This window comes from Mucor mucedo (genome assembly GCF_025094135.1).
Source record: "Mucor mucedo strain NRRL 3635 chromosome Unknown EV154scaffold_46, whole genome shotgun sequence".
Classification (NCBI taxonomy): Eukaryota; Fungi; Mucoromycota; class Mucoromycetes; order Mucorales; family Mucoraceae; genus Mucor; species Mucor mucedo.
Genome location: NW_026252330.1, coordinates 80,153 through 104,223, shown reverse-complemented (window position 1 = coordinate 104,223; position 24,071 = coordinate 80,153). Strand labels below are relative to the sequence as shown.

At 36.9% G+C, this 24,071-nt stretch overlaps 1 protein-coding gene across 1 annotated transcript; it reads left to right on the top strand.

Moving 5' to 3' along the window:
- Positions 1-22,003: 22,003 nt before the first annotated feature.
- EV154DRAFT_551795 (uncharacterized protein) lies at positions 22,004-23,987 on the top strand (the record flags this gene model as incomplete). The annotated part of the gene is made up of 3 exons (XM_051605005.1): positions 22,004-22,052; positions 22,109-22,854; positions 22,912-23,987. Exons 1-3 carry the CDS (start codon positions 22,015-22,017, stop codon positions 23,985-23,987), a joined length of 1,860 nt encoding a protein of 619 aa, XP_051457550.1. The 5' UTR covers positions 22,004-22,014.
- Between the last annotated feature and the right edge of the window lie 84 nt (positions 23,988-24,071).

The following is a 24,071-nucleotide window of genomic DNA, read 5'->3' as shown; positions in this document are numbered from 1 at the left end:
ATATAATACCCCGGAAATACCCGTATTGGATGCGTCAGTAGCAACATGCAAAGGATATTGGCAATCGATACAATGGATAAGTGGAGCTGACACTAGTGCAAGTTTCATATTGTTGAAAGCTTTTGTGTGTTCATCCGTCCAAGCAGCAGGTAAATCTTTGACGTTACGCAATTTATCGAGCTTATCACTAATATGTGCATACATAGGAATAGATGCGCGGAAAAAATTCATGTAACCTAAATAAGATTGCAGCTTTTTGGTAGTAGTAGGAATTTTAAATTCGGAAACTGTGTTGACCTTTCGATGATCAGGAGCTAATCCACCACCTTTCACCAATGACCAACCCAACAGGTGAATACTAGTTTGAGCCAATACAACCTTTTCAGGTGCAATAACCAAGTTAGCTTTAGTTAAACGTCTTAATACTTCAGCAACACATTCAGTATGATACGTCAGAGGACCACTTGTACTAATTGTCAAATCATCAACATATACTTGGATGTAAGGAAGATCAGAAAAAAGTTCTTGGAGTACTCGTTGTACCAAATTACCAACAAAAGTAATACCGAAGCACGTTTTAACGAAACGATATTGCCTGTTAGAATAAGGACATGTGAAAGACAATTTATGACGATCTTCGGCAGCAACAAGGAAACTCTTGAAACAAGATTTAATGTCAATAATTGTATGCATCTCAGCATTACCGATTCGACCCAATATATCATGAATTAATGGATAACTCTGAGTGTCAGTAACTGTGAGGATAGAATTCAAATTTCGTACATCCGTGACTAAACGAATTTTGTCAAAAGAGAAGATACCATCGGCGTTCTTTTTTCCCACAACTAATAATGGAGAATTAAAACCGGTGTGAGATGTAGCTACTTCAATAACGCCTTCCTCCAACCATGTATTGATTTGCTTTCGTACTGAGGTTTCAAATGCATATGGCAAAGGGTATTGTTTCTTAAACGCGATGCATCCTGGCTTTGTATTTAAGTGGATAATAGCGCCTGGTAAATTACAGTATGTATTTTTCATATCAATATTAGCATTTTCCTGTAATAATGGTTCTAATGTTGCTTTCATAGCTTCATGTTCTACTTCAGTTCCGTAAGGACTATTATTAGGTGTGGAAATTGGATCAGCAGGAGATGATGGAAATGGATTACTATCTTGGATGTTAAAATGTGATATTGTTAATCCAGTAAGTCCCATGTTTAATTTATGAAATAAATCCATACCAATTAAAATCGGAATATTTTCATTATTTTTAGTAGTATAAAAGTCAAAAATTTCGAAATAATCATGTATAAATTTATTGTTATAAAATATGTTCAATTTGGTTATCCCCAAACGTTGCTTCGTACAAGAAATGTGACCCAGTTGCACTGACCCAGAAGAAGGAGTGATTTGAATGTTATTTGCAAGATACTTCACAAAGGCCGTTCCCAAGCAAAACTTTTTTCACGTTTTGGGAACAAAAGTATTTCGCTCAAAATAGTAATTTAAACTTTAAAATTTTTTTTTACCAGCCAAAATTTATGGGGGGTTGGACAATTTACAAATTAGTAATTTATACCCCCTAGGGGGGGGGGGGGTATAAATTACAAAAACGTAAAAACAAGTATGACATGACGTAAAAATTTGATATTGAAATACTAAGATGACCCGACTGCTTCAAGATATAAAAATCCACAATCGCTTATTCTTCCTTTTATTTTTCTCATAAAATTTCATTTTTTTATTTACCTTCCCTAACAATGTTCAGCGTTTTTTCATTTGGTGACACTCCCAGTTCTCAAGGAAGACGTGGTCCTTCATGGTCATCTTTAGAAACAATGTTGCTTATCGAATGCTATGCCATTTACTTACCTACTCTTGAAAGTTCCGGAAGCGACTTCGAGACTGGAGAAGCTTACCGTAATTTGAAAAAAGAGTATGATGAAAAAGCTCAACATGCCAATGTTCCGCCCCGCGAGTTAGAGCCTATCAAGAGTAAATGGAAGAGTCTTGTTGAGAATTACAAGAAAGAATTCACCAGACGATCAACTACTGGAGAATCTGGCTTCGCCCCTGATGAGATATATGACAAGTTGGATGAAATACTTCAGGATTATCCTACAATTAGACCACCCCATATTTACTCCTCTCAAACGAGACGCTTTACGGATAATACAGCTCCACCACCTGTACCTGTTCCCAGTGCAGAAGCAAACCCTTTGCCCTCCTCTTCCTCTTCCCATCCATCATCATCAACTTTTGAGCATGTTCGACCTTCCATGTCCGAGGACCTAGAACCTCCCACTAGTAGAAGAAGAACTGTTCCACCTCAATCGTCTCCCCCTCGTCAAACAACACCTTCATATCAACCACCATCACCCTCCTTTTATCGCCAACCATCACCCTCTCCTCCCCCCCAGCAATAACCAACACCTCGTCCGCGCCAAGTGCCAACACCTCGTCCACGCCAAGAGCCGACACCTAGACCTCGTCAAGAGTCAACACCTAGACCTCGCCAACCACCTAACCAACCAGTACCTCCTCGCCCACGACAGGTAAACTTAACCCCGGAACAGTTAGGTTGGGAAGCAGTTCAAAATCGTGTAAACGATAGGGCGCTTGACCGTCATGAAAGAATGTTGAGGGAGTACATGGAGACGCATATTGCTAGCAACAACGCCAATGCTAATAATATGATAGCTGAAATGCGGGAGAGCAATGCCATATACCGAAGATCAGAAGCTCAGATGAGTGAACTATTAGCTTTGTTAGCTCATCAAATGCGTAATAATCAATAAATAATTGTTAGTAAATATTTTTCTTTATTGCGAAAACCATCTGTTTAATTGCTGTCTTCTGGATCGTCCTGCAGCTAAAGATCCACCATTGTTACCCTCTCTATTATTTTCATTACTATTACCACTTTCCTCAACAATATCATCATCATCATCTACTTCATCCGGAGGGAAGTCAGGATCATTGATATTTATACAGAAGTTATGAAGGATACATGCTGCAGTAATCACTTGACATATATCCTTTGTTTTTCTGATATAAACATGCTTACTGATAAATCTCCAACGTGCTGCAAGTCTCCCAAATGCTCTCTCAATTGTCATTCTGGCCGAAGAGTGTACCTTGTTGAATTTTCTTTTTGATATAGCTTCGGCAGATTCGCCTCTAACTTCCGTTGCTGGGTAAGGAACAATGATGTTGGGACATAGAGGGTATGCCGAATCTACATATGCGACAATAAACATTGATAAGTATAAATGTAATCCACTAATAAGATAAGCACTTACCAGCGAGAATATATCCATTAGATAAAAAATATCTATTTGGATTATTTAAGAATTCAGTATAAACCTCAGTCCATCGAAACGCTGCAGCATCGTGAGTACGGCCTATCTAATTATCAGACCCCACACTCTAAAAATGTTCCGAAATAGCATTATTGTACCTGAATCTCCAACACGTATGTACGTAAAACGTCCTCTATCGTCGCAGATAGCCGTCAATTTCATAGAAAAATTTCCCTTTCTATCTCTCCACTGTTCCTTGTGATGCTTTCTAGCTTCGATCACAACATTTTTACCATCCAACGCACCTATGACGTTAGGCAAACGACGGATAGCTCCAGGTCTATTACCATGTGGCCACTCAAAGCCATTTTGAATAGCATTGACTCTGTCACTTTCCAAGGGCCAGCTGATCAAATTGCCATAAACATTTTCAACAGCTGTTAAAAACCGTCTAAAAAAATTCATGTAACTTCCATGTGAAACACCCCAAGCCATGTGAGAAGTTCTATATCCAAGATGACAGTTGGCCAAGCGCCATATAGCACAGGATACTTGTACGTAAACTGGCAAAGCGTTGTGTGCTCTTAGATCAAAAGCAGGGTGGTTGCTCAGATCATTAACAAGCCTTTCAAAGGACGTGCGATCCATTCTGTACATGGCTCGAAAACTGGTACGTGGATTATTGTCGTCGAGTAAATGTGGATGGGGTATTGTCCAGTAATGGTAGTTGGTAAACGTTACGCCCTCCGCAGATGTCTCCGTACGGGTGGTCTGTCTACCAGTAATGAGAAAGGGCAAAGACTCGAAGAAAGAAGGAATGTCGAAAAAATACGTTGAGTGATAGAGATAACCCTCTTGGATTATGTTGTCTCGTAACTGACTTTGCTGCCAAAACATCGAAACTATTTGTTGTTGGCGTGTTCTTATATCTTTCATTTGTTTGCGTAAGGTCAAAATGGCGATCAAGGTATTTGTTTGCGTAGGTGTAAGCATTATAAAATTTGTATTTAAGCAAAAGCAAAAAAAATGAAATAAAAAAAAATATAACGGAAAGTCAAAGGGAAACTGAGGATAGTAAACTTGAAAATTTCCAGAATGATGTCATACGCTAGTATATATATAGGGGGGACCAAACTTTATTACAAATTGATCGATTTGCTTTTGAAAATAAAATTTGCTTGGGAACGGCCAAAGGAAGGTTGGACCATTGAGGTGGTGGCACCTGTGTCCACGATTGCGTAGGTTTTGATATCCTGTACAACAAGAGGAATAATAATCATGTTAGATTTATTAGCCGGAGGATGACTATAAATATTATGAAACTTACATTGCTGAGCCTGGCGGGCGATCATTTCTGAATCCATCATTTCAGTATCATCTTCATCCGAGTTAATTCGGTTACGTGCAGCATTACTATTACTGGCAGCGAAGTCGTTCCACATACTGGTGTTAGGGCTATTGACAATGGGAGCTACAGAGTCCGAGACATAATTGTTGGCATTACGGTTATTACCAGACAAAGAAGAGACATTCATAGCATTGAGGTGCAAAGTTCCATGGACGTTAGGTCCACCTCTGGAAGTATTGCATACGTGTCGTGGCGTCCAGTTATCAGCTTGGCACTTACGACATTTACGATTATTGGTGGGTGTACCTCCAGCAGCAGCAGCATGGCAATCCACAGTGTTGTGGGTAGTTACCCGATGAAAAGAGCAAAACTTCCCAGACGACTCCTTTGGCTTATGAGCTCTTGTAGAAGAGGACGAACCAGCAACAGAAGACGACCCAGCAACAGAAGAAGAAGACCCATGGTTAACTCCACGACGAGAAGTCACAGCATGCTTTGACAGCTTGGAATACTGATGTACTTCATCATCTTGATCCATGACCGTAGCAGAGCGCTTAGGAGTACGAGGCGCAGACAAATCAGACGTATCTGCTCTCATTTTTCCTTTGGAGAATCGGTTGAACAACCCACGAGCAAGACCAGCGAGAACCTCAACATCTTGTTGCTTGTATATGGGCAAAGTAGCGGTAGAGATGGAGACCAGATTAGACAAGTTGTCCGGCAAAGCAAAAAGGAATTTCTCGGCCAAGATTTAATCCGGCAAGACTTGGTCAACAGCACGGCGACGAAGACTGTTGAATCTATCGATGAAAGACTCCAGAGATTCACCACGCAACATGTTGATGCTGTTAAGTTCACGCGCGCAGTTGTTGCGTTCTTCCTGAGCATTGAGACCATACCGATTCTGGAAAGCAGTGGTAAATTGCAACCAAGTGGGATCAGATTGGTATGTAGTACGATGGGTGGCCAAATATCCGTCGAACCAAACACGGGCTTTACTTGTCAAGTAAGGAGGGAGGAGACGCAAGAAATTGGCATCGATGTCGATGTTATGACAGTTCAAGACATCAGTAAAGTTGGTGAGGCAGGTCTGGATATCCTCGAAGATATGAGCACCAGGAACATTCTCATGACTAGTGTTCGAACTTTTCGAGCTTGCACCGATCTTGCGCCAGTTCGAACGAAGCTCGAACCGAGTTTTTGTACTCGAGCTTGCGCCACTTTTTTTGGGTTCGAGCGAGCATCGATCGAAGCTCGCGCGGCTAAAATGTCGATAGTAGTCACTTTAAAGTTAAGGTCCTTGAAAGACTAGTGAAAGCATTTCTCCTTGATTTTACTCTTTTCTTCCCTTTACCATTTTTTTCTCTAATAATTCCAAATAAAATGCTTTAAACTTTTATTTAATTGTACAACCAACAAACACATTTAGCATAGGATATGATACAGTATTGCACACTAAACCCAACTAAGCCGAATTTTTACAGCAACCATAATAACATGACGTAGCAGAGTTGATTTAAACTTTCATGTTCACAAATCCAACTGCATTATATTTATAGATTCAGTGATAGTTTGATTTAAGTGTCCGAATTTGGTGTTAAGGCTGGTGAAAAAAAAAAGTTTTTTTTTTTCTTTTTCGTTTAACTTTCTAATCATGACACATGTTCAAATGCAATTCTATTGAAAACTTTGAAAACTGTAGCAACAGTTTTTTAAAATACTTACAATAGCAGTTCCAACTTAGAGCTTAGAACGAAATTATTTCGCAATTGCAGAAATGTAACAAAACAATAACATTCTCTGTTTATGGAAGAATTGTCAATGATGGCGTACAAGCACAGGAAGTACAACTGTTACAACCAAAAACTTCTCTATTATTAAATATTCTGTCAAGTTATTTATAGCTTTTGGAGTGAAAATAGATACTTGTTATTGCATAAAGATTGGAAATAACACAACAATCAGAACCATAGAAAACGTATATAAAGGGAAGTGTAAAGCTTATGTCTTTTTCGCATTATATTCTAAACTTAATTTCAGTAAACATGTACCGTAACCAATTAACTGGAAACTCTGACCTATCAATCAGTGATATGAGCTATCTTTTAAGTCTTGAAAATAGCACTGGTGAGAATGATCTGTCTGTAATTACTGATCGTCAAGATGATCAAGCTTTTTCGATTCCTGCTTTGATATCGAATGTCAGCCAGCAATCTGATGATTTAGTTTTAATTCAATCCAGATACTTGAAAGGCGACGAGACTAGTCTGTACAAGAAAAAAAATCTGGAGCTTTTATCCAGTGTCCATTACTTCCCAACTCCTGGTGTATCAATTCCAAGCAGACGAAAGGATTCCAGCTATGTACATCAGTATGGCCACTCAATCAAAGTTAAAGATTCTAGTAACAAGACATTTTACATGTGCAATTTTGATGGTACCCATGGATGTCATAAGCATTACGAGTCCAAAGACTCGAATACCTCTGCAATTAGAAGACATTTGGAGGATGTTCATGGTCTTACAAAGACGACAGGTAATGAACTTTTAAATTTTGCCTACTATTTAATACTTACATTAATATTTAGCTGCTTTAACTCAAGCATCTACAACAACATCAATTGTTTCATTCTTGTCCCCTATTCAAAAGCCTGTCGACAGATTTATTTTCCAGGAGAAACTCATCAATTTTATAATCCATCAAAGATTGCCGTTCAACGTAGTAGACAATAATGATTTTCAAGAGTTATTAAACACGTGCCAAAAAGCAACAAACCCAACAACCGTAAGTCTCCCATCAGACAAAACTGTAAAGACACTTATTTCGAAGAGATACCTGGAAGAAAAAATGATGATCAGACAAATTTTACAAAATCAACAGTCAATTTCTTTCTCTACCGACATGTGGACATCTTCAAGTGGACAGAATTACATGGGTCTAGTTGCTCATTATGTTAATGCAAATTGGGAGCATAAGTCAGTTGTTATTGGGCTAGAAGCACCTAGTGAGGCACATACTGGCGAACATTTGGCTGCCTTGTTTTTGAGGGTTCTTGATGATTACGATATCCGGTCGAAGCTTGCATTCATTGTTTGTGATAACGGATCAAATAACTTAACGATGGGGGCTTCTTTAGAAAGAATATCATTGGAAACCGAAACCTTTTTTTTTTCAAAGAAAAAGAACATTCTTCCATGTCTCCCTCATGTTATCAATTTATGTGTTCAGCAGCTTTTAAAAACAGCTTTTGGATCTACCGCCACAGCCAACACGGAAATGCGTCATGCCGCCGAGGAGAACGAAAGACAAGAAGATAGTCAATCTGGTATTAGCGGGGAATACGAACGCATGGAGGTTGATGAGGACGGTGACGCTGAAGTGGATGAAGACCCAAATGACAGTGGGGTTAATTATGACAAGGATCCCATATCCAAGATGCGTCGTGGAATTTTTACGATCAGGTATTTGAATGTGATATATTTGTAAGGCTTACTGTGCGCTAATAACTTTTAAAATTAGAAAATCATCGAATCTCACTAGATCGTATAAGCACCAGTTCACCACAATTTACAAGGGAGAAAGGTATCTTGTTTTGAAGTACGATACACGAACACGTTGGAACAGCACATTTGAGATGATCGATCGGTGGTTGGAGGTAGAGAAGGCCTACAACTCGACATGTCTGTCAAACTCTTCGAAACTTGGAAAATATGCTTTAAACGACCAAGACGTTGCATACTTAAAGAGTGTAAGTAATTTTTTGGCCGTGTTTTTGCATGCTACCTTGAGAATGTCATCAGAAAAGTAAGTAAACCTCCCCCCCCCGAATTATATTTTATCGGCTTATTAATATTCTATTACAGAGTAACAACAATTAGTGATTCGATTTTAATTTATAATGCATTGATGGAACATATGGAGACATTTTTAAGAAACCTGGACGACCCCGAGAATCAACTCTATCAAAATAACACTATATTGCAAATGAACAAGGACAAGCTTCGATTTGGAATAAAAAATGCCTATAAAAAACTTGAAAAATACTACACCAAAACAGATGACAGTAACGTGTACTCGATTGCTACTGCCATGGATCCTAGATACAAATACCAGTACTGGAGGGACAATGATTGGCAAGAAGGCGGGTATTTTGAACAGGCTGTGAATATGGTTACGGATGAGTGGACCGAAAACTACAAGTTCGAGACGTACATCACGATTCCCCCTCCTGCACAAAATATGGATGACGATGAAAATTTTGGTTTTTTGGTTGGTAACCCTCTTTTGACAAGAAACGCTAGCAGCTCTGCTTTTATTGACGACTCAATTAGGTAAATCAAAGTTCATTGATTAACATAAAAATAAAACTAAACTGATAATACTCTAGATCAAGGCAAAAAAGGAAGTTCGAAGAGGTTGCAGATGTTTTTGAAAACTTGGTCAGTGGTAGTATCAAGAAAACATCGGCATCCCAGTACGACTTAGACATTTATGAGGACGATCTGTCAAGATATCTTGCCGAACCTGTTCGAGTGCGCAATCGAGGAGAGAAAAATGTGCCAATGACATACTGGAAGTATTCAGAAAGTATTTATCCAAATCTTGCTAAAATGGCACGCAGATTCCTTTCCCCGCCTGCTTCATCTACTTCTTGCGAAAGGTTATTTAGTACTTGTAAGCATTTTCTTACACCAACTAGATCTCAACTAACTGCCGAGAGTCTTAAAGAAAGCGTTCTTCTTCACCATTGGCTTAAAGACAATACTCACTAGAGTGCATCTGCTTTTCAGTAGTTCCTAACGTGTTTTGTGACATTTTTGAGCATTCATCTCCGACTAGTACAAGTAATATAAAAGGAAATTTATTCATAGCCAGATTTTTTTTATGTGGGGGGGGGGATTTTTTTTTTTTTTGAAGAAATTTTTTCAGTGGAAGTAATATTGGGCCTCCGGCTGCGATTTCATAGGCCGGCTCTAAACAGCTTCAGATCAATATTTCAAGCTTTTCAATACATAAATTATTTTTAAAAAGGGTCACGCATCTTAAGAGTATACTTTAATATATATATTCTAAATTACAAGTAATTCCACTTATTACATAAAAAAGGTTTAAACTTTTTTACCCTTTTTCAAGGTTGATGATATTGAGCCTCCGGCTGCGATTTCATAGGCTGTCTCTAAACAACTTCAAATCAATATTTCAAGCCTTTCAATAGATATACTAATTTTAAAAAGGGTCACGCATCTTAAGAATATACTTTATAATATATATTCTAAATTACAAGTGGTTCTACTTAGTACATAAAAAATGTTTAAACTTTTTTACCCTTTTTCAGGGTTGATGACATTGAGCCTCCGGCTATGATTTCATAGGCCGTCTCTAAACAACTTCAGATCAATATTTCGAACCTTTCACTAGATATATTAATTTTAAAAAGGGTCACGCATCTTAAGAATAAAGTTCATAATATATATTCTAAATTACAAATAATTCTACTTAGTACATAAAAAAGGTTTAAACTTTTTTATCTTCTTTTCAGTGTAAGTAATATTGAGCCTCCGGCTGCGATTTCATAGGCCGGCTTTGAGCAACTTCAGATCAATATTTCAAGCCTTTCAATAAATATATTAATTTTAAAAAGGGTCACGTATCTTAAGAATAAAGTTCATAATATGTATTCTAAATTACAAGTGGTTCTACTTAGTACATAAAAAATGTTTAAACTTTCTTACCCTTTTTCAGGGTTGGTGATATTGAGCCTCCGGCTGTGATTTCATAGGCCGTCTCTAAAACAACTTCAGATCAATATTTCAAGCCTTTCAATTGATAAATTAATTTTAAAAAGGGTCACGCATCTTAAGAATATACTTTATAATATGTATTCAAAATTACAAGTGGTTCTACTTAGTACATAAAAAAGGTTTAAACTTTTTTATCCTTTTTCAGGGTTTGTGATATTAAGCCTCCGGCTGCGACTTCATAGGCTGTCTCTAAACAACTTCAAATCAATATTTCCAACCTTTCAATAGATAAATTATTTTTAAAAAGGGTCGCGCATCTTAAGAATATTTGTTTTAATGTATATTTTAAAATTCAAGTAGTTCTACTAAGTACACAAAAAAGGTTGAAGTTATTTCAAGCCATTGCTAACGATTATATAGTCTGTGCGCGGTTTTTTAAATCGTGAGCACAAACAGTGGGTTATTTCAAAATCCGACCACGGCTAATGATATTAGCGGCAGGTTATTATTGGCTCTAAAACCTTTTTGTACAGGTTGTGACATTTTTTCCCCGCCCCCACCTAAAAAAAAAATGTTGAATCCAGAATCTGTTATGTTTTTTAATTTAATATATGTAGATTCTCATTCTAATCAACATAAAAAACAATCCTAACCTTTCAGATGGGATATTAATTATAAAGAAAATGTGTTTTACCCATCTAAAAATTTGTCTCTGCTTAAATTTTTTTTAGGTACCACCTAAAAGCAGATGCACTCTACCAGCATACACATGTATACTGCTATACAACTTCTGCTATAACGAGTAAATATTTCAATATTAAAGATAAAATGACTGGCCCAAATATGATGTACGAATGACAGTTGTATACAGAACGCTATACCACTGAGTTACGATTGTGGTAAAACACATAATATATAACTACGTAAACTACATAAATAATAACGGCTACAGCCAATAATAAATATACACAATTGCATAACAAAGCATACAACCAATAAAATACATAATACCATTTCAGATAAGGATATGACAGTAAAATATCCTTATCACCATTCTACCATTAGTCATAGACAGGGACAGAATTTCTATAATAAGGAAATAGAAAAAGAAAACTCTGTGTTACCTCACAGAGTATCTTCAAATCCAAATATACCTGCTGTAATCATAAAAGATAGACAGCCATTTTTCTGTGTAACATACACAGAATATAGTTTCTCAAGCATAAGATAGTGATAAGCACAGTAACAGCTTATCACAATTATAAATCATTACCATCTAACAATTCATATAAATAGGACAATTTCTAGATAGATAGTTTTCCTTTAGTTTATTTTGAACCTTTAACCTGGAATAAAACCACACTGGATATTTAACTTATTCCCTGTTTTTATTTTTATTCTTTTTATTTTTCTGTGTAAACCAATCCCGTTTACCACATTTTTTTAAGTTATATCCCCTGTAACTTTATTCAAGCAACTATTACTATCAAGATGTCTCACTCTCCCGAAGAAACCACTGTTATCCCCAACGAAATCCAAGCTGTCACTGTCGAGGCCAACCACCAGGTCCAGAACATTGCTGAAGACTTGGGAAAGCTAGGTGTAGCGGATGCGACCACGCAAGAAGACACTGTGATGGAGGATTCTCAACCCGAGGAAGAGGTTTTGCCCATTCTGACTCCCGCTCAAGTAGTAAAGAAGATGGTGCAAGAAAGAGAAGCCTTGTCTCTTGAGATCTCTAAACTATATTCCAAGCCTGAACAACGCACTGAACAAGATGATATGAAGATTCATCAGCTTGGTGAAGCTGTCAAGCGAATCACTCGAACAATGAATTCGTACTCTGAAGTGTGGGGAACCCCTGGTCCAGCCCAACGAGGAACTGAAGCTTCTAAGTACGCCAACATGCCCAGCGGATCAGGAGGTCTGGCCATTAGCCGATTGGATCTACCCAAGTGTAACATAGAAGGCAAGGTGAACGAGGAGTTCAAGAACGAGCCAGTTTTCAAGAACATCGATGAATTCCTGATTATGTTTGAAGACATTGTGAGCTCTGCCGATCAAGATGTTGAAGTCGTTTGGAAGAAGTATCTGTCCCTTACTATGAACTCGAAGGATAAGCTTTGGGTACGTAAGGAGGTCATGCCATGCAATAACTGGACCAAGGCCAAGGAAGTAATCGCCACTCACTTCAGCAACCGCAAGTTAAGGTTGAGAGCTACTCAACAGCTGGTGTCCATGAAGATGCGACAAGGAGAACTACTCAGCCAATTTGATGCTAGGTTTTCGCGTGCTTTGGAGGAGTCTGGTTTCGAAGTGAGTCAACAGCTCATTGCTGATCTGTACTTGTTGGCTCTGCCTGTTGCTTGGCAACCTGTGTTGTTTACCTTTGTGAGTGCCCACTTGAGAGAAGGACAAGAGCATTGGACTTGTGATGATGTTTCCCAAGCCGCCAGCAAGCTGTTTTCTGGCAAGATGCCAACTGAAGAAGAGGTCCTTGGTGAGCAAGAGGATACTGGCAAGAGAAGAGCCAGCGAAGGTACTGAGTCTCGTGCATCAAAGAGAAGAAGCCTGCCACCCCCTTCGACAGCCAAGAAATATTGCAAGAACCATGGGAGCAACAACTCGCACACCACGGAGGAGTGTACAATGAACAGACGAGGGGCTGAACGAAGAGTTGAAGCGGAGTCTTCAAGACCAGCAAGAAGATTCCTTGGTGATAGAAACCAACCCCGGGCTGCCACTGGTAACCCCTGTGACCACTGTGGAAGAGAATGGTTCCGTGGCCATCGTTGTGAAGAGTTTCGTAGCAAAGCGAAAACCATTTTGTCTGTCTCGGCTGCAAAGCAAAAAAGAGAAGATGAACACGACCAGTTTGAGTGTAAGAAAACACCTAATAATACATTAAATAATTTCAAAAACCTAATCACGCCCATTATCTTGAATAATAGGAAGCTCAAAGGAAAGGTAGACACCGGTTCTGATCTCACTTGTATTAATAAATACATAGTCGACAATTTTTTTCCCTCTTTAAAAATTAATAAAATAAATGGAAATTTAAATTACTTGTCTAACACTGCTAAAAGAATTGGTCAAACCGAACCTATAACCATTAAATATTTAAATAACATCAGTTTTGAATTTTGTTTTGAAGTAGTAGAATTTAATGATACACTGGAAACTGATTTTGATGTACTTCTTGGAACAGATATTCTCTCAAAGTTGAATATTGGATTAACGAACGTAGCTCATAAATATCCCGATGATGATGAAATCAATGAAGATCTCCAATTTGAAAGTGCGAATCACGATCCATCTGATAAGTATGATCCTGAAGACGCTGATTTTGGTACCATCGAAGAAAGAGAGAAATTAATGAAGTACATTCAACCTTCTATAACAAGAAATATTAATATAAAAGCTGGACAATTTTGTAACTTACCTGAAAGTATCGTAAGAATACCAATCAAGAAGGATGCTACAAACTGTTACATACCGCAATATCCTATTCCATATCATAAAATGCCTGAAATTAGAAAACAAATCAATGAATGGTTAGAGGCGGGTATCGTAGTCAGATGTAAACCAAGCAATAAATATAATACGCCACTGCTCGCAATAGGAAAGAAAGATGAGAATAACAAGATGACTAAGACACGTGTATGTCTCGATTTGAGAAGACAAAACATGAACATCGATGACTCATTGGTAGAAAATTACGCCGTTCCTAACATGCAAGACATTTTGAAAAGGTATCACAAGGAAAAGTGTTTAGTAGACTTGATCTTAAATCAGCCTACAACAGCTTTAAAGTGGATGAACCTAGTCAAGAAGTCTTATCGTTCACATTTGATGGTCAAACATACAAATGGATAGGAACATGCTTCGGACTGAAATTTGTCACAAGCCAATTTTGCAGAGTAATGAATATCATCTTTGACGGTGAAGCTAATATAGCTACGTATGTAGACGATTGTTGTATCTTCTCAGATCCTGAAGATCATGCCGAAATAGTGAAGAGAGCAATTGATAAGCTTACCAATGCCAATCTGAAAATTAATTATGAAAAGTGTACGTTCTTTAAAACAAGCATTTACATGCTGGGATTCGTAGTTGGACCCGGCATTACTAAAATTGATCAAAGAAGATTGTCTAACATTGATGAATGGCCAATTCCCAAATCTGCGCAACAAGTCAGAAAAGTCATGGGCGTAGTATCGCATTTAAGAGCATATGTACCCATGATCTCAAAGATTGCAGCACCTTTGGATGCGTTAAGAAATGACAAGAATGTTCTAGAAAAATGGACACCTTTCCATACCGAACGTTTAGAAAATATAAAGAAGATCCTTATGTCAAAAGCTATATTACACACACCTAAAATGGACCAAAAGATGTATTTAGAAACAGACGCGTCACAATATGCAGCTTCTGCCATTCTCACACAAAGAGATAAGCACAATAGATCTGTTATCATCGCCATGGCAAGCACATCATTACCACCAGCTGCCCAGAATTGGTCTGTGAACCGCAGAGAATTATTTGCTATCTATTATGGATTTCAAAGATTCCGATCTGTATTACTAGGACATCCAAACATTGAAGTGTGGACGGATCACAAAGCTATAACATTCTATTATACTACTCATCTTCCTAACAGAACGATCCAATCATATATGGAAGTTCTTAGCGAATTTAATTTTACAGTAACGTATATCAAAGGATTAGATAACGTACTCCCGGATTTACTCAGCCGATTATACCCTCCATTTGAGGAAGACAAAGAATTAGAAGATGAAGATAATAAGAAGATAAAGCAATTAAATCGAATCATCTTAGAAAGAAGGAAGAAAAATCCCCTTAGCAGTTACAAAGCTGGTGATAAAGTCACATCAACTGATCGATTTATTTACAAACATGAAATACGCAGCACGGATAAACAAATGCACGTACTAGCAGTGAAACTAGACTCTAAAAAACATAAAGAGGACTTACCAGATTACATCACACCGCCAATTGAAGAAAGACAAAAACTCTTGCTAGATGCACACAAATTAGGACACTTTGGAACGGACAGTATTGTGAAAGCAATTCACTCTGACGGACTCCACTGGACTGGTATTTTCACTGAAGCAAAACAAATTGTGAATGAATGCATTGACTGTGCTCGTCATAATGTTACCAGAAAAGGTTACCATCCATTAAAATCTCTTATCGCAGCTGATCCTTTTGCACACATAGCGACTGATATGGCAGGACCATTCAGTGTTACATCCAATAATAATGTCTATATCTTGGTCGTAGTAGATATCTGTACCCGCTATATCATAGCTCGAGCATTACCCAATAAACAAAGTGATACTATTGCAAACGCGTTATGTCAAATCTTTGGCGACTATGGACTTCCTACAAGGGCAATGGTAAGTGACTAATGGTAAAGAGTACCGCAATGGGCTCCTTTCATCCGTCACAAAGACCCTGGGATTCACACACAGATTCTCCACTCCATACTATCCACAAGCTAACGGCTGTGCTGAAAACGCTGTAAAAATAATTGTCAACACAGTAAGAAAAATGTGTGGCAACGATACCAGTAGATGGGACGCTATATTACCTGCTGCTCAACTGTGTTGTAATCTGAAAATAAGAAATCGCACTGGCAGTAGCCCATTTTCACTTATGTTTGCTCGCAAATTTCCAATCATCCAAGAAGATCCGGATGCAAATCAAACTCCACTTCCTAAACTAGTAATCACTACAGACGATCTGATAAAGAAAGCCGAATACATGGCCTCAATCGTCTTTCCAGCTATTCATGACAGAACTAAAGCTTTAATGGAAGTGCAGCAAAAAACATTTAATGATAAACATTACCTCATTGACATCCCTATCGGATCAGTGGTAATGGTGAAATTACCCTCAAGAACATCCAAATTATCACCTCTATACGAAGGACCTTTCACTGTCATCACGAAAACTAAAAATGGAACATACGTGTTAAAAGACAGCATGAATGAATTATTACATCGTGATTATGTACCTTCTGAACTAAAAATGGTATCGATAGACGAAACAGCCATTGAGGATGAACTCTATGAAGTCAAAGAAATTCGTGACCATAGAGGCCCTGACAACGATCGGGAATATTTGGTATGTTGGGTAGGATATGGTGAACGCGAGAACTCGTGGTTGAAAGCAGACGCATTCTCTGATCCCGAAACGATTCGTAAATACTGGGTCAAAGTCAATAAACAAAAACAACTTGACCAAGATCGTAATCGTGCAATGGTAAAGAACTATGGTAACAAACAAATGGTAAATAAGCAAACGTCTATTCCTAAGAAAACTCCAACAAAAGAGCTTACGAGTAAGAAACGTAAAAGTGTTGAACCTCAGGCAACTCTGAAACGACAACGTGTGTTAAGAAGTAAAACAAAGAAGCAGACTTACACCAAAGCTTTGCAGGCACTATAAAAAAAAAAAAAATTTTAGAATAAGCCTCCAAAACTTTGTGGTTCCGATGTTTCTTGTAATTATGACGGGTTTGCATAAATTTGACAGGTTACTCATATTCAATGTATCTAAACACAAGACAAAGTGCATTGAAAATAAATGAATATCCTTGATAACTTGTGTCTTTCAACTAATAACTACTTATTTCGCGCGCTACGCTGACGCTGGTGGGGGAGCATGTGGTAAAACACATAATATATAACTACGTAAACTACATAAATAATAACGGCTACAGCCAATAATAAATATACACAATTGCATAACAAAGCATACAACCAATAAAATACATAATACCATTTCAGATAAGGATATGACAGTAAAATATCCTTATCACCATTCTACCATTAGTCATAGACAGGGACAGAATTTCTATAATAAGGAAATAGAAAAAGAAAACTCTGTGTTACCTCACAGAGTATCTTCAAATCCAAATATACCTGCTGTAATCATAAAAGATAGACAGCCATTTTTCTGTGTAACATACACAGAATATAGTTTCTCAAGCATAAGATAGTGATAAGCACAGTAACAGCTTATCACAATTATAAATCATTACCATCTAACAATTCATATAAATAGGACAATTTCTAGATAGATAGTTTTCCTTTAGTTTATTTTGAACCTTTAACCTGGAATAAAACCACACTGGATATTTAACTTATTCCCTGTTTTTATTTTTATTCTTTTTATTTTTCTGTGTAAACCAATCCCGTTTACCACAACGATATCACCGATCGAGAAGAGAATCTTCTTCGATCAAATCAGGAACTATGAGTAATAGAAACTTAATATTAATTGTTCTCTTAATGGATTTGCTACCCCGAGAGAGAATAGAACAGCTATTAGTATAAATGGTTCATTTACTTATATATTGATATGATTATACTGCTGATAAAGAGTATAAAGAAATAGTGTATGAATTAATGGATACCTATCTTCTACAACCAAATATATAAATCTCGATAAGGCATTCTATGTTTGGGATTGTATTTTATGAATTAGAAAATTAATGCATAAATGATCAACGATAACTATTATGCTTTACTGCAAATTACACTTGACAAACAAGAATGTATCTTTTGACAGTATCCGTTACACGATCTTACAAAGAAGTGTGCCACTGCACTAAGTATTTGTCAGAATACTCGTGTCCCCGTTTCACACATCAGGGACAACGTTACCTTTAATCGATTCTATCGAGTAGAATTCAGATAAAACAAGATGGAAGACTAAAATATAGATATATTCTAAAATCAAAAAGGTTGACTCATCATAAATGCAGGAGATGTTGGCAATATCAAAGGATCGCTTTCACTGACTCTACATCCTATCCTACATTAAATACAACTAAATACGATAATGATACCACTGATGTTAACCCTAAAAATACTCCTCCGCGTGGTGATTTAAACACTACCTATTATATATCCAAAATCCTTTATTGATGATTTACAACTTATATCTGATTTGAATATTATGGCTACTACTCTACCACTATACCCTGTCAAATACAATGACGAAGTTATACAAGTTCTGATTGATTCCGACGCAAGTGAAAACTATGTCTCCCCTCATGTAATTAGATCCCTCAATAATCGTAATCTCATCCCTGTTGGCTGGTGGTATGGTATCCCAAATCAAGCAAAAGGTGGAAATGATTATGAATTTAAATGGTGCTCAAGACAAGATCACGGCCTTTGTATTTACTACTAAATTTGTTTTGATCCTTGGTCGTTCTTAGTTAAACCAGACTAGACCTTTGCCTGATTGGAACACAGATACCTGGCATTTAAATAATGGACGTGTCAAATTAACACCATGTACAAACATAAATCGTTACTCACCTACCTATCTTCCTAATTTGAAGTATCTGATCACCCACAAACAAGCAGATCGTTTTATGAAAAAAGGCGATGAAAGCTTCCTTTTTGTTATCAAGCCCGTCCATCCAGATACTGCATCTTCACTCCATAAAACCGCCTATTGGAATGATTTAGTCAGAACATATACCGATGTTCTCAAGGACGCTCTACCTGACCTCCCACCTGATTGTGGTATTTATCATTTGATAGATACTAGTGATGCTAAACCCGTCTCTCGTCCTCCTTACAAAATGAGTCCACTCCAACTTGAAAAATTACAAAAACAGTTAACCGAACTTCTGAAATTAGGATCAATCAAGCCTAGCTCTTCTCCTTGGGGTGTTGATGTATTTTTTTTTTTAATAAGCCTGATCCTGGATCCAATAAAACCTGGCTCGCTTCGCATGTGTGTTAATTGTAGAATAGTAAACAAATACACGGTTCGTAACAGTTCAAGTTTACCACGTATTGAGGAATGCTTAGACAAGTTGAGTGTCGCGCGTTATTTTACTAGTTTTAGATTTGCGTAGTGGTTACCATCAAATTCGCATTGCTCCTGAAAATGTTTCTAAAACTGCTATAATACTCGTTCTGGACAATTCTCATGGCTCGTTTTACCTTTTGGGTTATGTAATGCTCCCCCGGTTTTCCAAACGTTGATGAATTCTTGGTGTTTACATTGACAAGACTACGATCGTTTATCTCGACGACATTGTGATTTATAGCAAGACTTTAGAAGAACACAAGATTCAGGTTCGTTAGATTCTGGATGTGTGGATAAAAGAAAACTCATAGCCAACTTATTAAAAAATGTAAGTTTTGTAAAAGGGAGTCCATTTTAGCATCTCTCCAAACCCCGAAAAGGTACAGGTGGTACAACAATGGCCAAGAATGAAAGATGTGCAAGAAGTACGTCAGTTTACTGGTGTTGCTCAATTCCACAAAAGGTTTATCAAGTAACGTACCTCTATTGTTACTTCCTTAACAAACCTAACCCAAGGTACAAGTATTAAATCACGACTGATAGTTTGGAATAACGATTGTCAAATCAGTTTTGATAGGTTAAAGCAATTATTATCTTCCAGTCCTGTTTTACAAGTTGTGCATATGGATAAACTCTTCCATATGGAAGTTGATGCTTCCGATTGTGGTTGTGGCTCTATTTTACTTCAACCTGATGATGATCCCAACCTACCCTGGCATCCACTTTGTTTTAAATCAAAGAATTTTGCTGATTCCGAATCCAAGCTTCCTGCTCAAGAAAAAGAATTATTAGGCATCTTACATGCGTTACGTATCTGGTGTTTCCAAGTCGAAGGATCCCCTAAAGGTTACATTGTTTACTCTGATCATTTACCCTTACAATATTTTCACTTTTCTCTGAAGAAAATCCACCGAATCGATTTAGCAACATGGATCAATAAATTGGGATTGTACTCACCTGTCATTTTGTATAAACCCGGAAAAAAAAAATACCGTTTCTGATATTTTGTCCCGTATGAATTTCGATTATCTATATGTTACTTGGACTCAATTACTTGCTAAACTTCGAAGCGACTGGCCCATGCTATCAATTCCTAAAACACGGGCAGAGGTAAAATTTACTAAAGTCAAAGCCATACATGATAAAGAGGAAAAATATTTTCATGTTACTGCTAATCAAGTATATCGTAAGATTATTGCTGTAGATGCACAGACTGGTCTAAAACTTGTTCCTTTTTTTTTTTACCTTTTGCTCAACGTGCTGATACTGTTTCTCAATACTGTGACGGTTGAAATATAGAAAATAGATAAAACAGAATAAAAAAAGAAGTAATAAGAAATGAGTCTCTATTAATCTTTTATTAAAGTTATCGAGAGAAAGTCATCGCTAAAGGGAGGACGCTTTTTATATCAAACATCTGGGAAATTGAATCTGGTAGGGGATAAGCAGTAGTTTGTTTCTATCTTCTAAAACATGGCAATTACAATTACATGATCTTAAGTCTATCAATATTTTCTTATATTGATTGTCCTGAATGATTAAGTGAAAGATTCTCATTAGCTGGTACTTCGGTAACAGATTAATGAGAGTCAAAAACAACCAATAATAATATAATTCCCAATATATAATCTGTAAAAAGATTATACTGATAATATGAGAGTTTTACTCGAATATTATAATTTAACCATATTGAAGATCATTCTATACGTTATTTATTGGAGGAAATACAATAAATATCATGATTCTTTCAGTCATGTTGGTTACAAGTGTTTGTTAAAGATACTAATTCGCCGTTTCTGGTGACCATCTATACGTCTGGATATTTAACAATGGATTAGTGTATTCCCCCTATTGTCAAGTGAATAGTCGAAAATGCCTTGCTCATGATGATGATGTGATAATTGAGGATAAAAAGAGAAAGTACATTGGAAAATAAAGCCAGTAAAGAAATGACTCTCTCTAATCCTTATTATTATAAGTTGGAGAGTTCGTCATGATAAAAATAGAGGACCTTTTTATATTCCTGGGCAGCTCGAATTAACTGTTTACCCGCAAACTGGGAAATGGTATAATTGGATTTATAAGTCAGTTACATATAAAATATAGCTTATTGTTATATACAAGGAACTAGGCGACTCATATCCAGCACTTCTAGTGCATTATTATTTATTCATTCAATGACAGGATCCTTGATTGGATTACTAAACAATTTTATGAGGAACTAGAAGCTTCGGCAGCTACTCCACCACTTAAGGAACGATTATAAAATCCGATCTCAGTTTGACATATGAGGGAGCTGGTACTGTGTCGCACCAATAGGAATGTATTCGCAATATAGGGTATAGGTATTATAATTCAGTGACAAGTTAAGAAGTAATTATATTTGTGAAATTAGGCGTCAAATACGACAGTGAATAATGAAAGAAATGTGATGAAGACCTCAAAACCAATTTGGTAAGGCGAAGGAAGACCAAAGACTTTTAAACCAAAAAATAAATAATAAATAAACAATAAGCCTAATAGATTCTGATTATTGTATCGCCGAAAATTCATTTTATTACATTTTGTCCAAAAGAAGTAAACAACTTGCGTGAAAATCAAATTTTTCAACTAGCTGTGTATACCAAGATTATAAAAACTGCACTCCCCCCTCCCCGCACCCTACCCCTACCACATATATAAATCCCATCTCCTTTCTTGCATCTCTTCTCCTTTTTTTTTTTCTTCTTTTTTTTTCCAAGTATAGAATAATATTTTAGCTATGGCAAGCGTATTTTTACTATCTTTTTTTGTAAACAGGTAACATTTCACAAGGAAACGTGTGTGTAACTAAACTTTTTTTTTTTTGTAATTAGTATCGCTCAGTACCATTATAAACCTCAAAAACCATGTGAGACTTTAACCGATGTTTATAATACAGCAACATATCTTTGGTCTAAAGGAAATTACATTGAATCATACCGATTATTTTTTGAATTGGAGCATGGACACCAGTTTAAAGTGAGTATGTGTGCTTGGTATCAAGTGCAATGCCTTATTCGCCTGGATCACTGGAGACAGGCCATCGCCAAGTGTCACGAGTTAATGGAACAACAACCTACAACATCTCAGTGGTATTTAATTGCCAGTGAAATCTATTTGAAACAGTCAGATTTTACAATGGCACGGGAAGAGTTATTGAAGGCATCGCTTCATGTTCCTGTTACGGATGACGCGTATCCTGATATTTGTCTCTTGAAAAGGATCACCTTTGAAGGCGTACAGCAACATGCACAACGTATAATCCGATGTGATTTTTTGAATGTCATACCGTATGATATTGCTTGTGACGTATTTAAATGTTTGGACTTGAATTCGCTAGTAAGATGCACAAGAGTGTCTAAAAAATGGAGACATTTCTTAATTTCCAGTTTCCATCTTTGGAATGAGCTATATTTCTCAAAAAGAGCAGCCCAACTTGAAATCAAAACAATTCATACCTATCTAAGTAGACTTAAAAGAACAGGTCTTACAAAATTGTCTATAAGACATCAGCAGTTAGATGGTGATGGCATACTCATGGCTTTGACACAACATGAGTGCTACCGGTTAAAAAGCTTAAGCAAGTAAAAGGAGTGGGGGGTTTGTATACTTATAAAAACTAACGTATATGCAATAGTCCTATCTGATATTATTTGTACACCTGCATTATTTTTTAATGTATTGGAGTACATCGGATCGACACTTTGCACATTACAATGGGGCGGCGTATCCATTCGACTTAATGACATTATTGATAGTCTACCCAAGATATGTGTTCAATTAAAAAAGCTAGTGGTACATGATTGTTTCACCTCTTTACATGATGTACAATTGCATAATGCCGCATTACATCGCTTAGAATATTTTGGAGAATCATTCCCCGCATCTTTTATTGAATCCATCAAATCATTACCAACCTTAATCTGCCTAGAAACATTGGAATTATCTGGAATTCATGGGTTTACAGCCAGCCACCTTACAAACATTTTGATACGATGCCCAACACTTGTTCGACTCGTGCTAAATAAATGCCTTGTAAATATTATCCCTATATTTAATATACTTGCCATCGCCTGTCCAAATTTACAATACTTTGAATATGATCGAAATCGATATTGTCAGCAGTTTGATATCTTTCACCATCAGCAAAGAAGATTAGGGATCGCCATCTCAAGTCAGCAGCCTAAACGTTTAGAGCAGCATTTGATTAAAAAGAAATGGATCGGGTTGAAAATAAGACTAACGAACATGTTGACGGATATAATTGTACAGCATATATTGTATGATGACACAACCAGGGGTTCATTGCAAGTATTGGATCTGAGTGGTAATTTGCTTATAACTGATCATGGGTTATTATTGGAGAATTATCCAATGAAGAATTTAAAATCACTTTGCCTGAAAGAATGTTTTGGTCTCTCCTCCAAAGGCGTTGAACAAGCAATCCAGCAAAGTCCATTGTTAGAAACGATTGACTTGTCCTGTCTATCCATCGTCAATGATAATATTTTATACGCACTAGTGCAATGCAAGCGTCTTTCTATTGTCGATCTTTCTTACTGTTCACTATCTCTGGTTTCGGAAGATGCAATTATATACCTCATTGAAAATAGAAAAGACACTTTGAAAAGGCTCATTTTAGATTACACTACCTTTGTTTCTACAGAGCTAATCGTACTCACAATAAAAAAATTAAAGAGAGGCATCGTTTAAAAAAAAAAGGGTAAAGCATGTTCGTCACGCTAAATTTCATTTTGGAATAGTTAGATCTTATTATTATTTGATTTAATGGGTCAA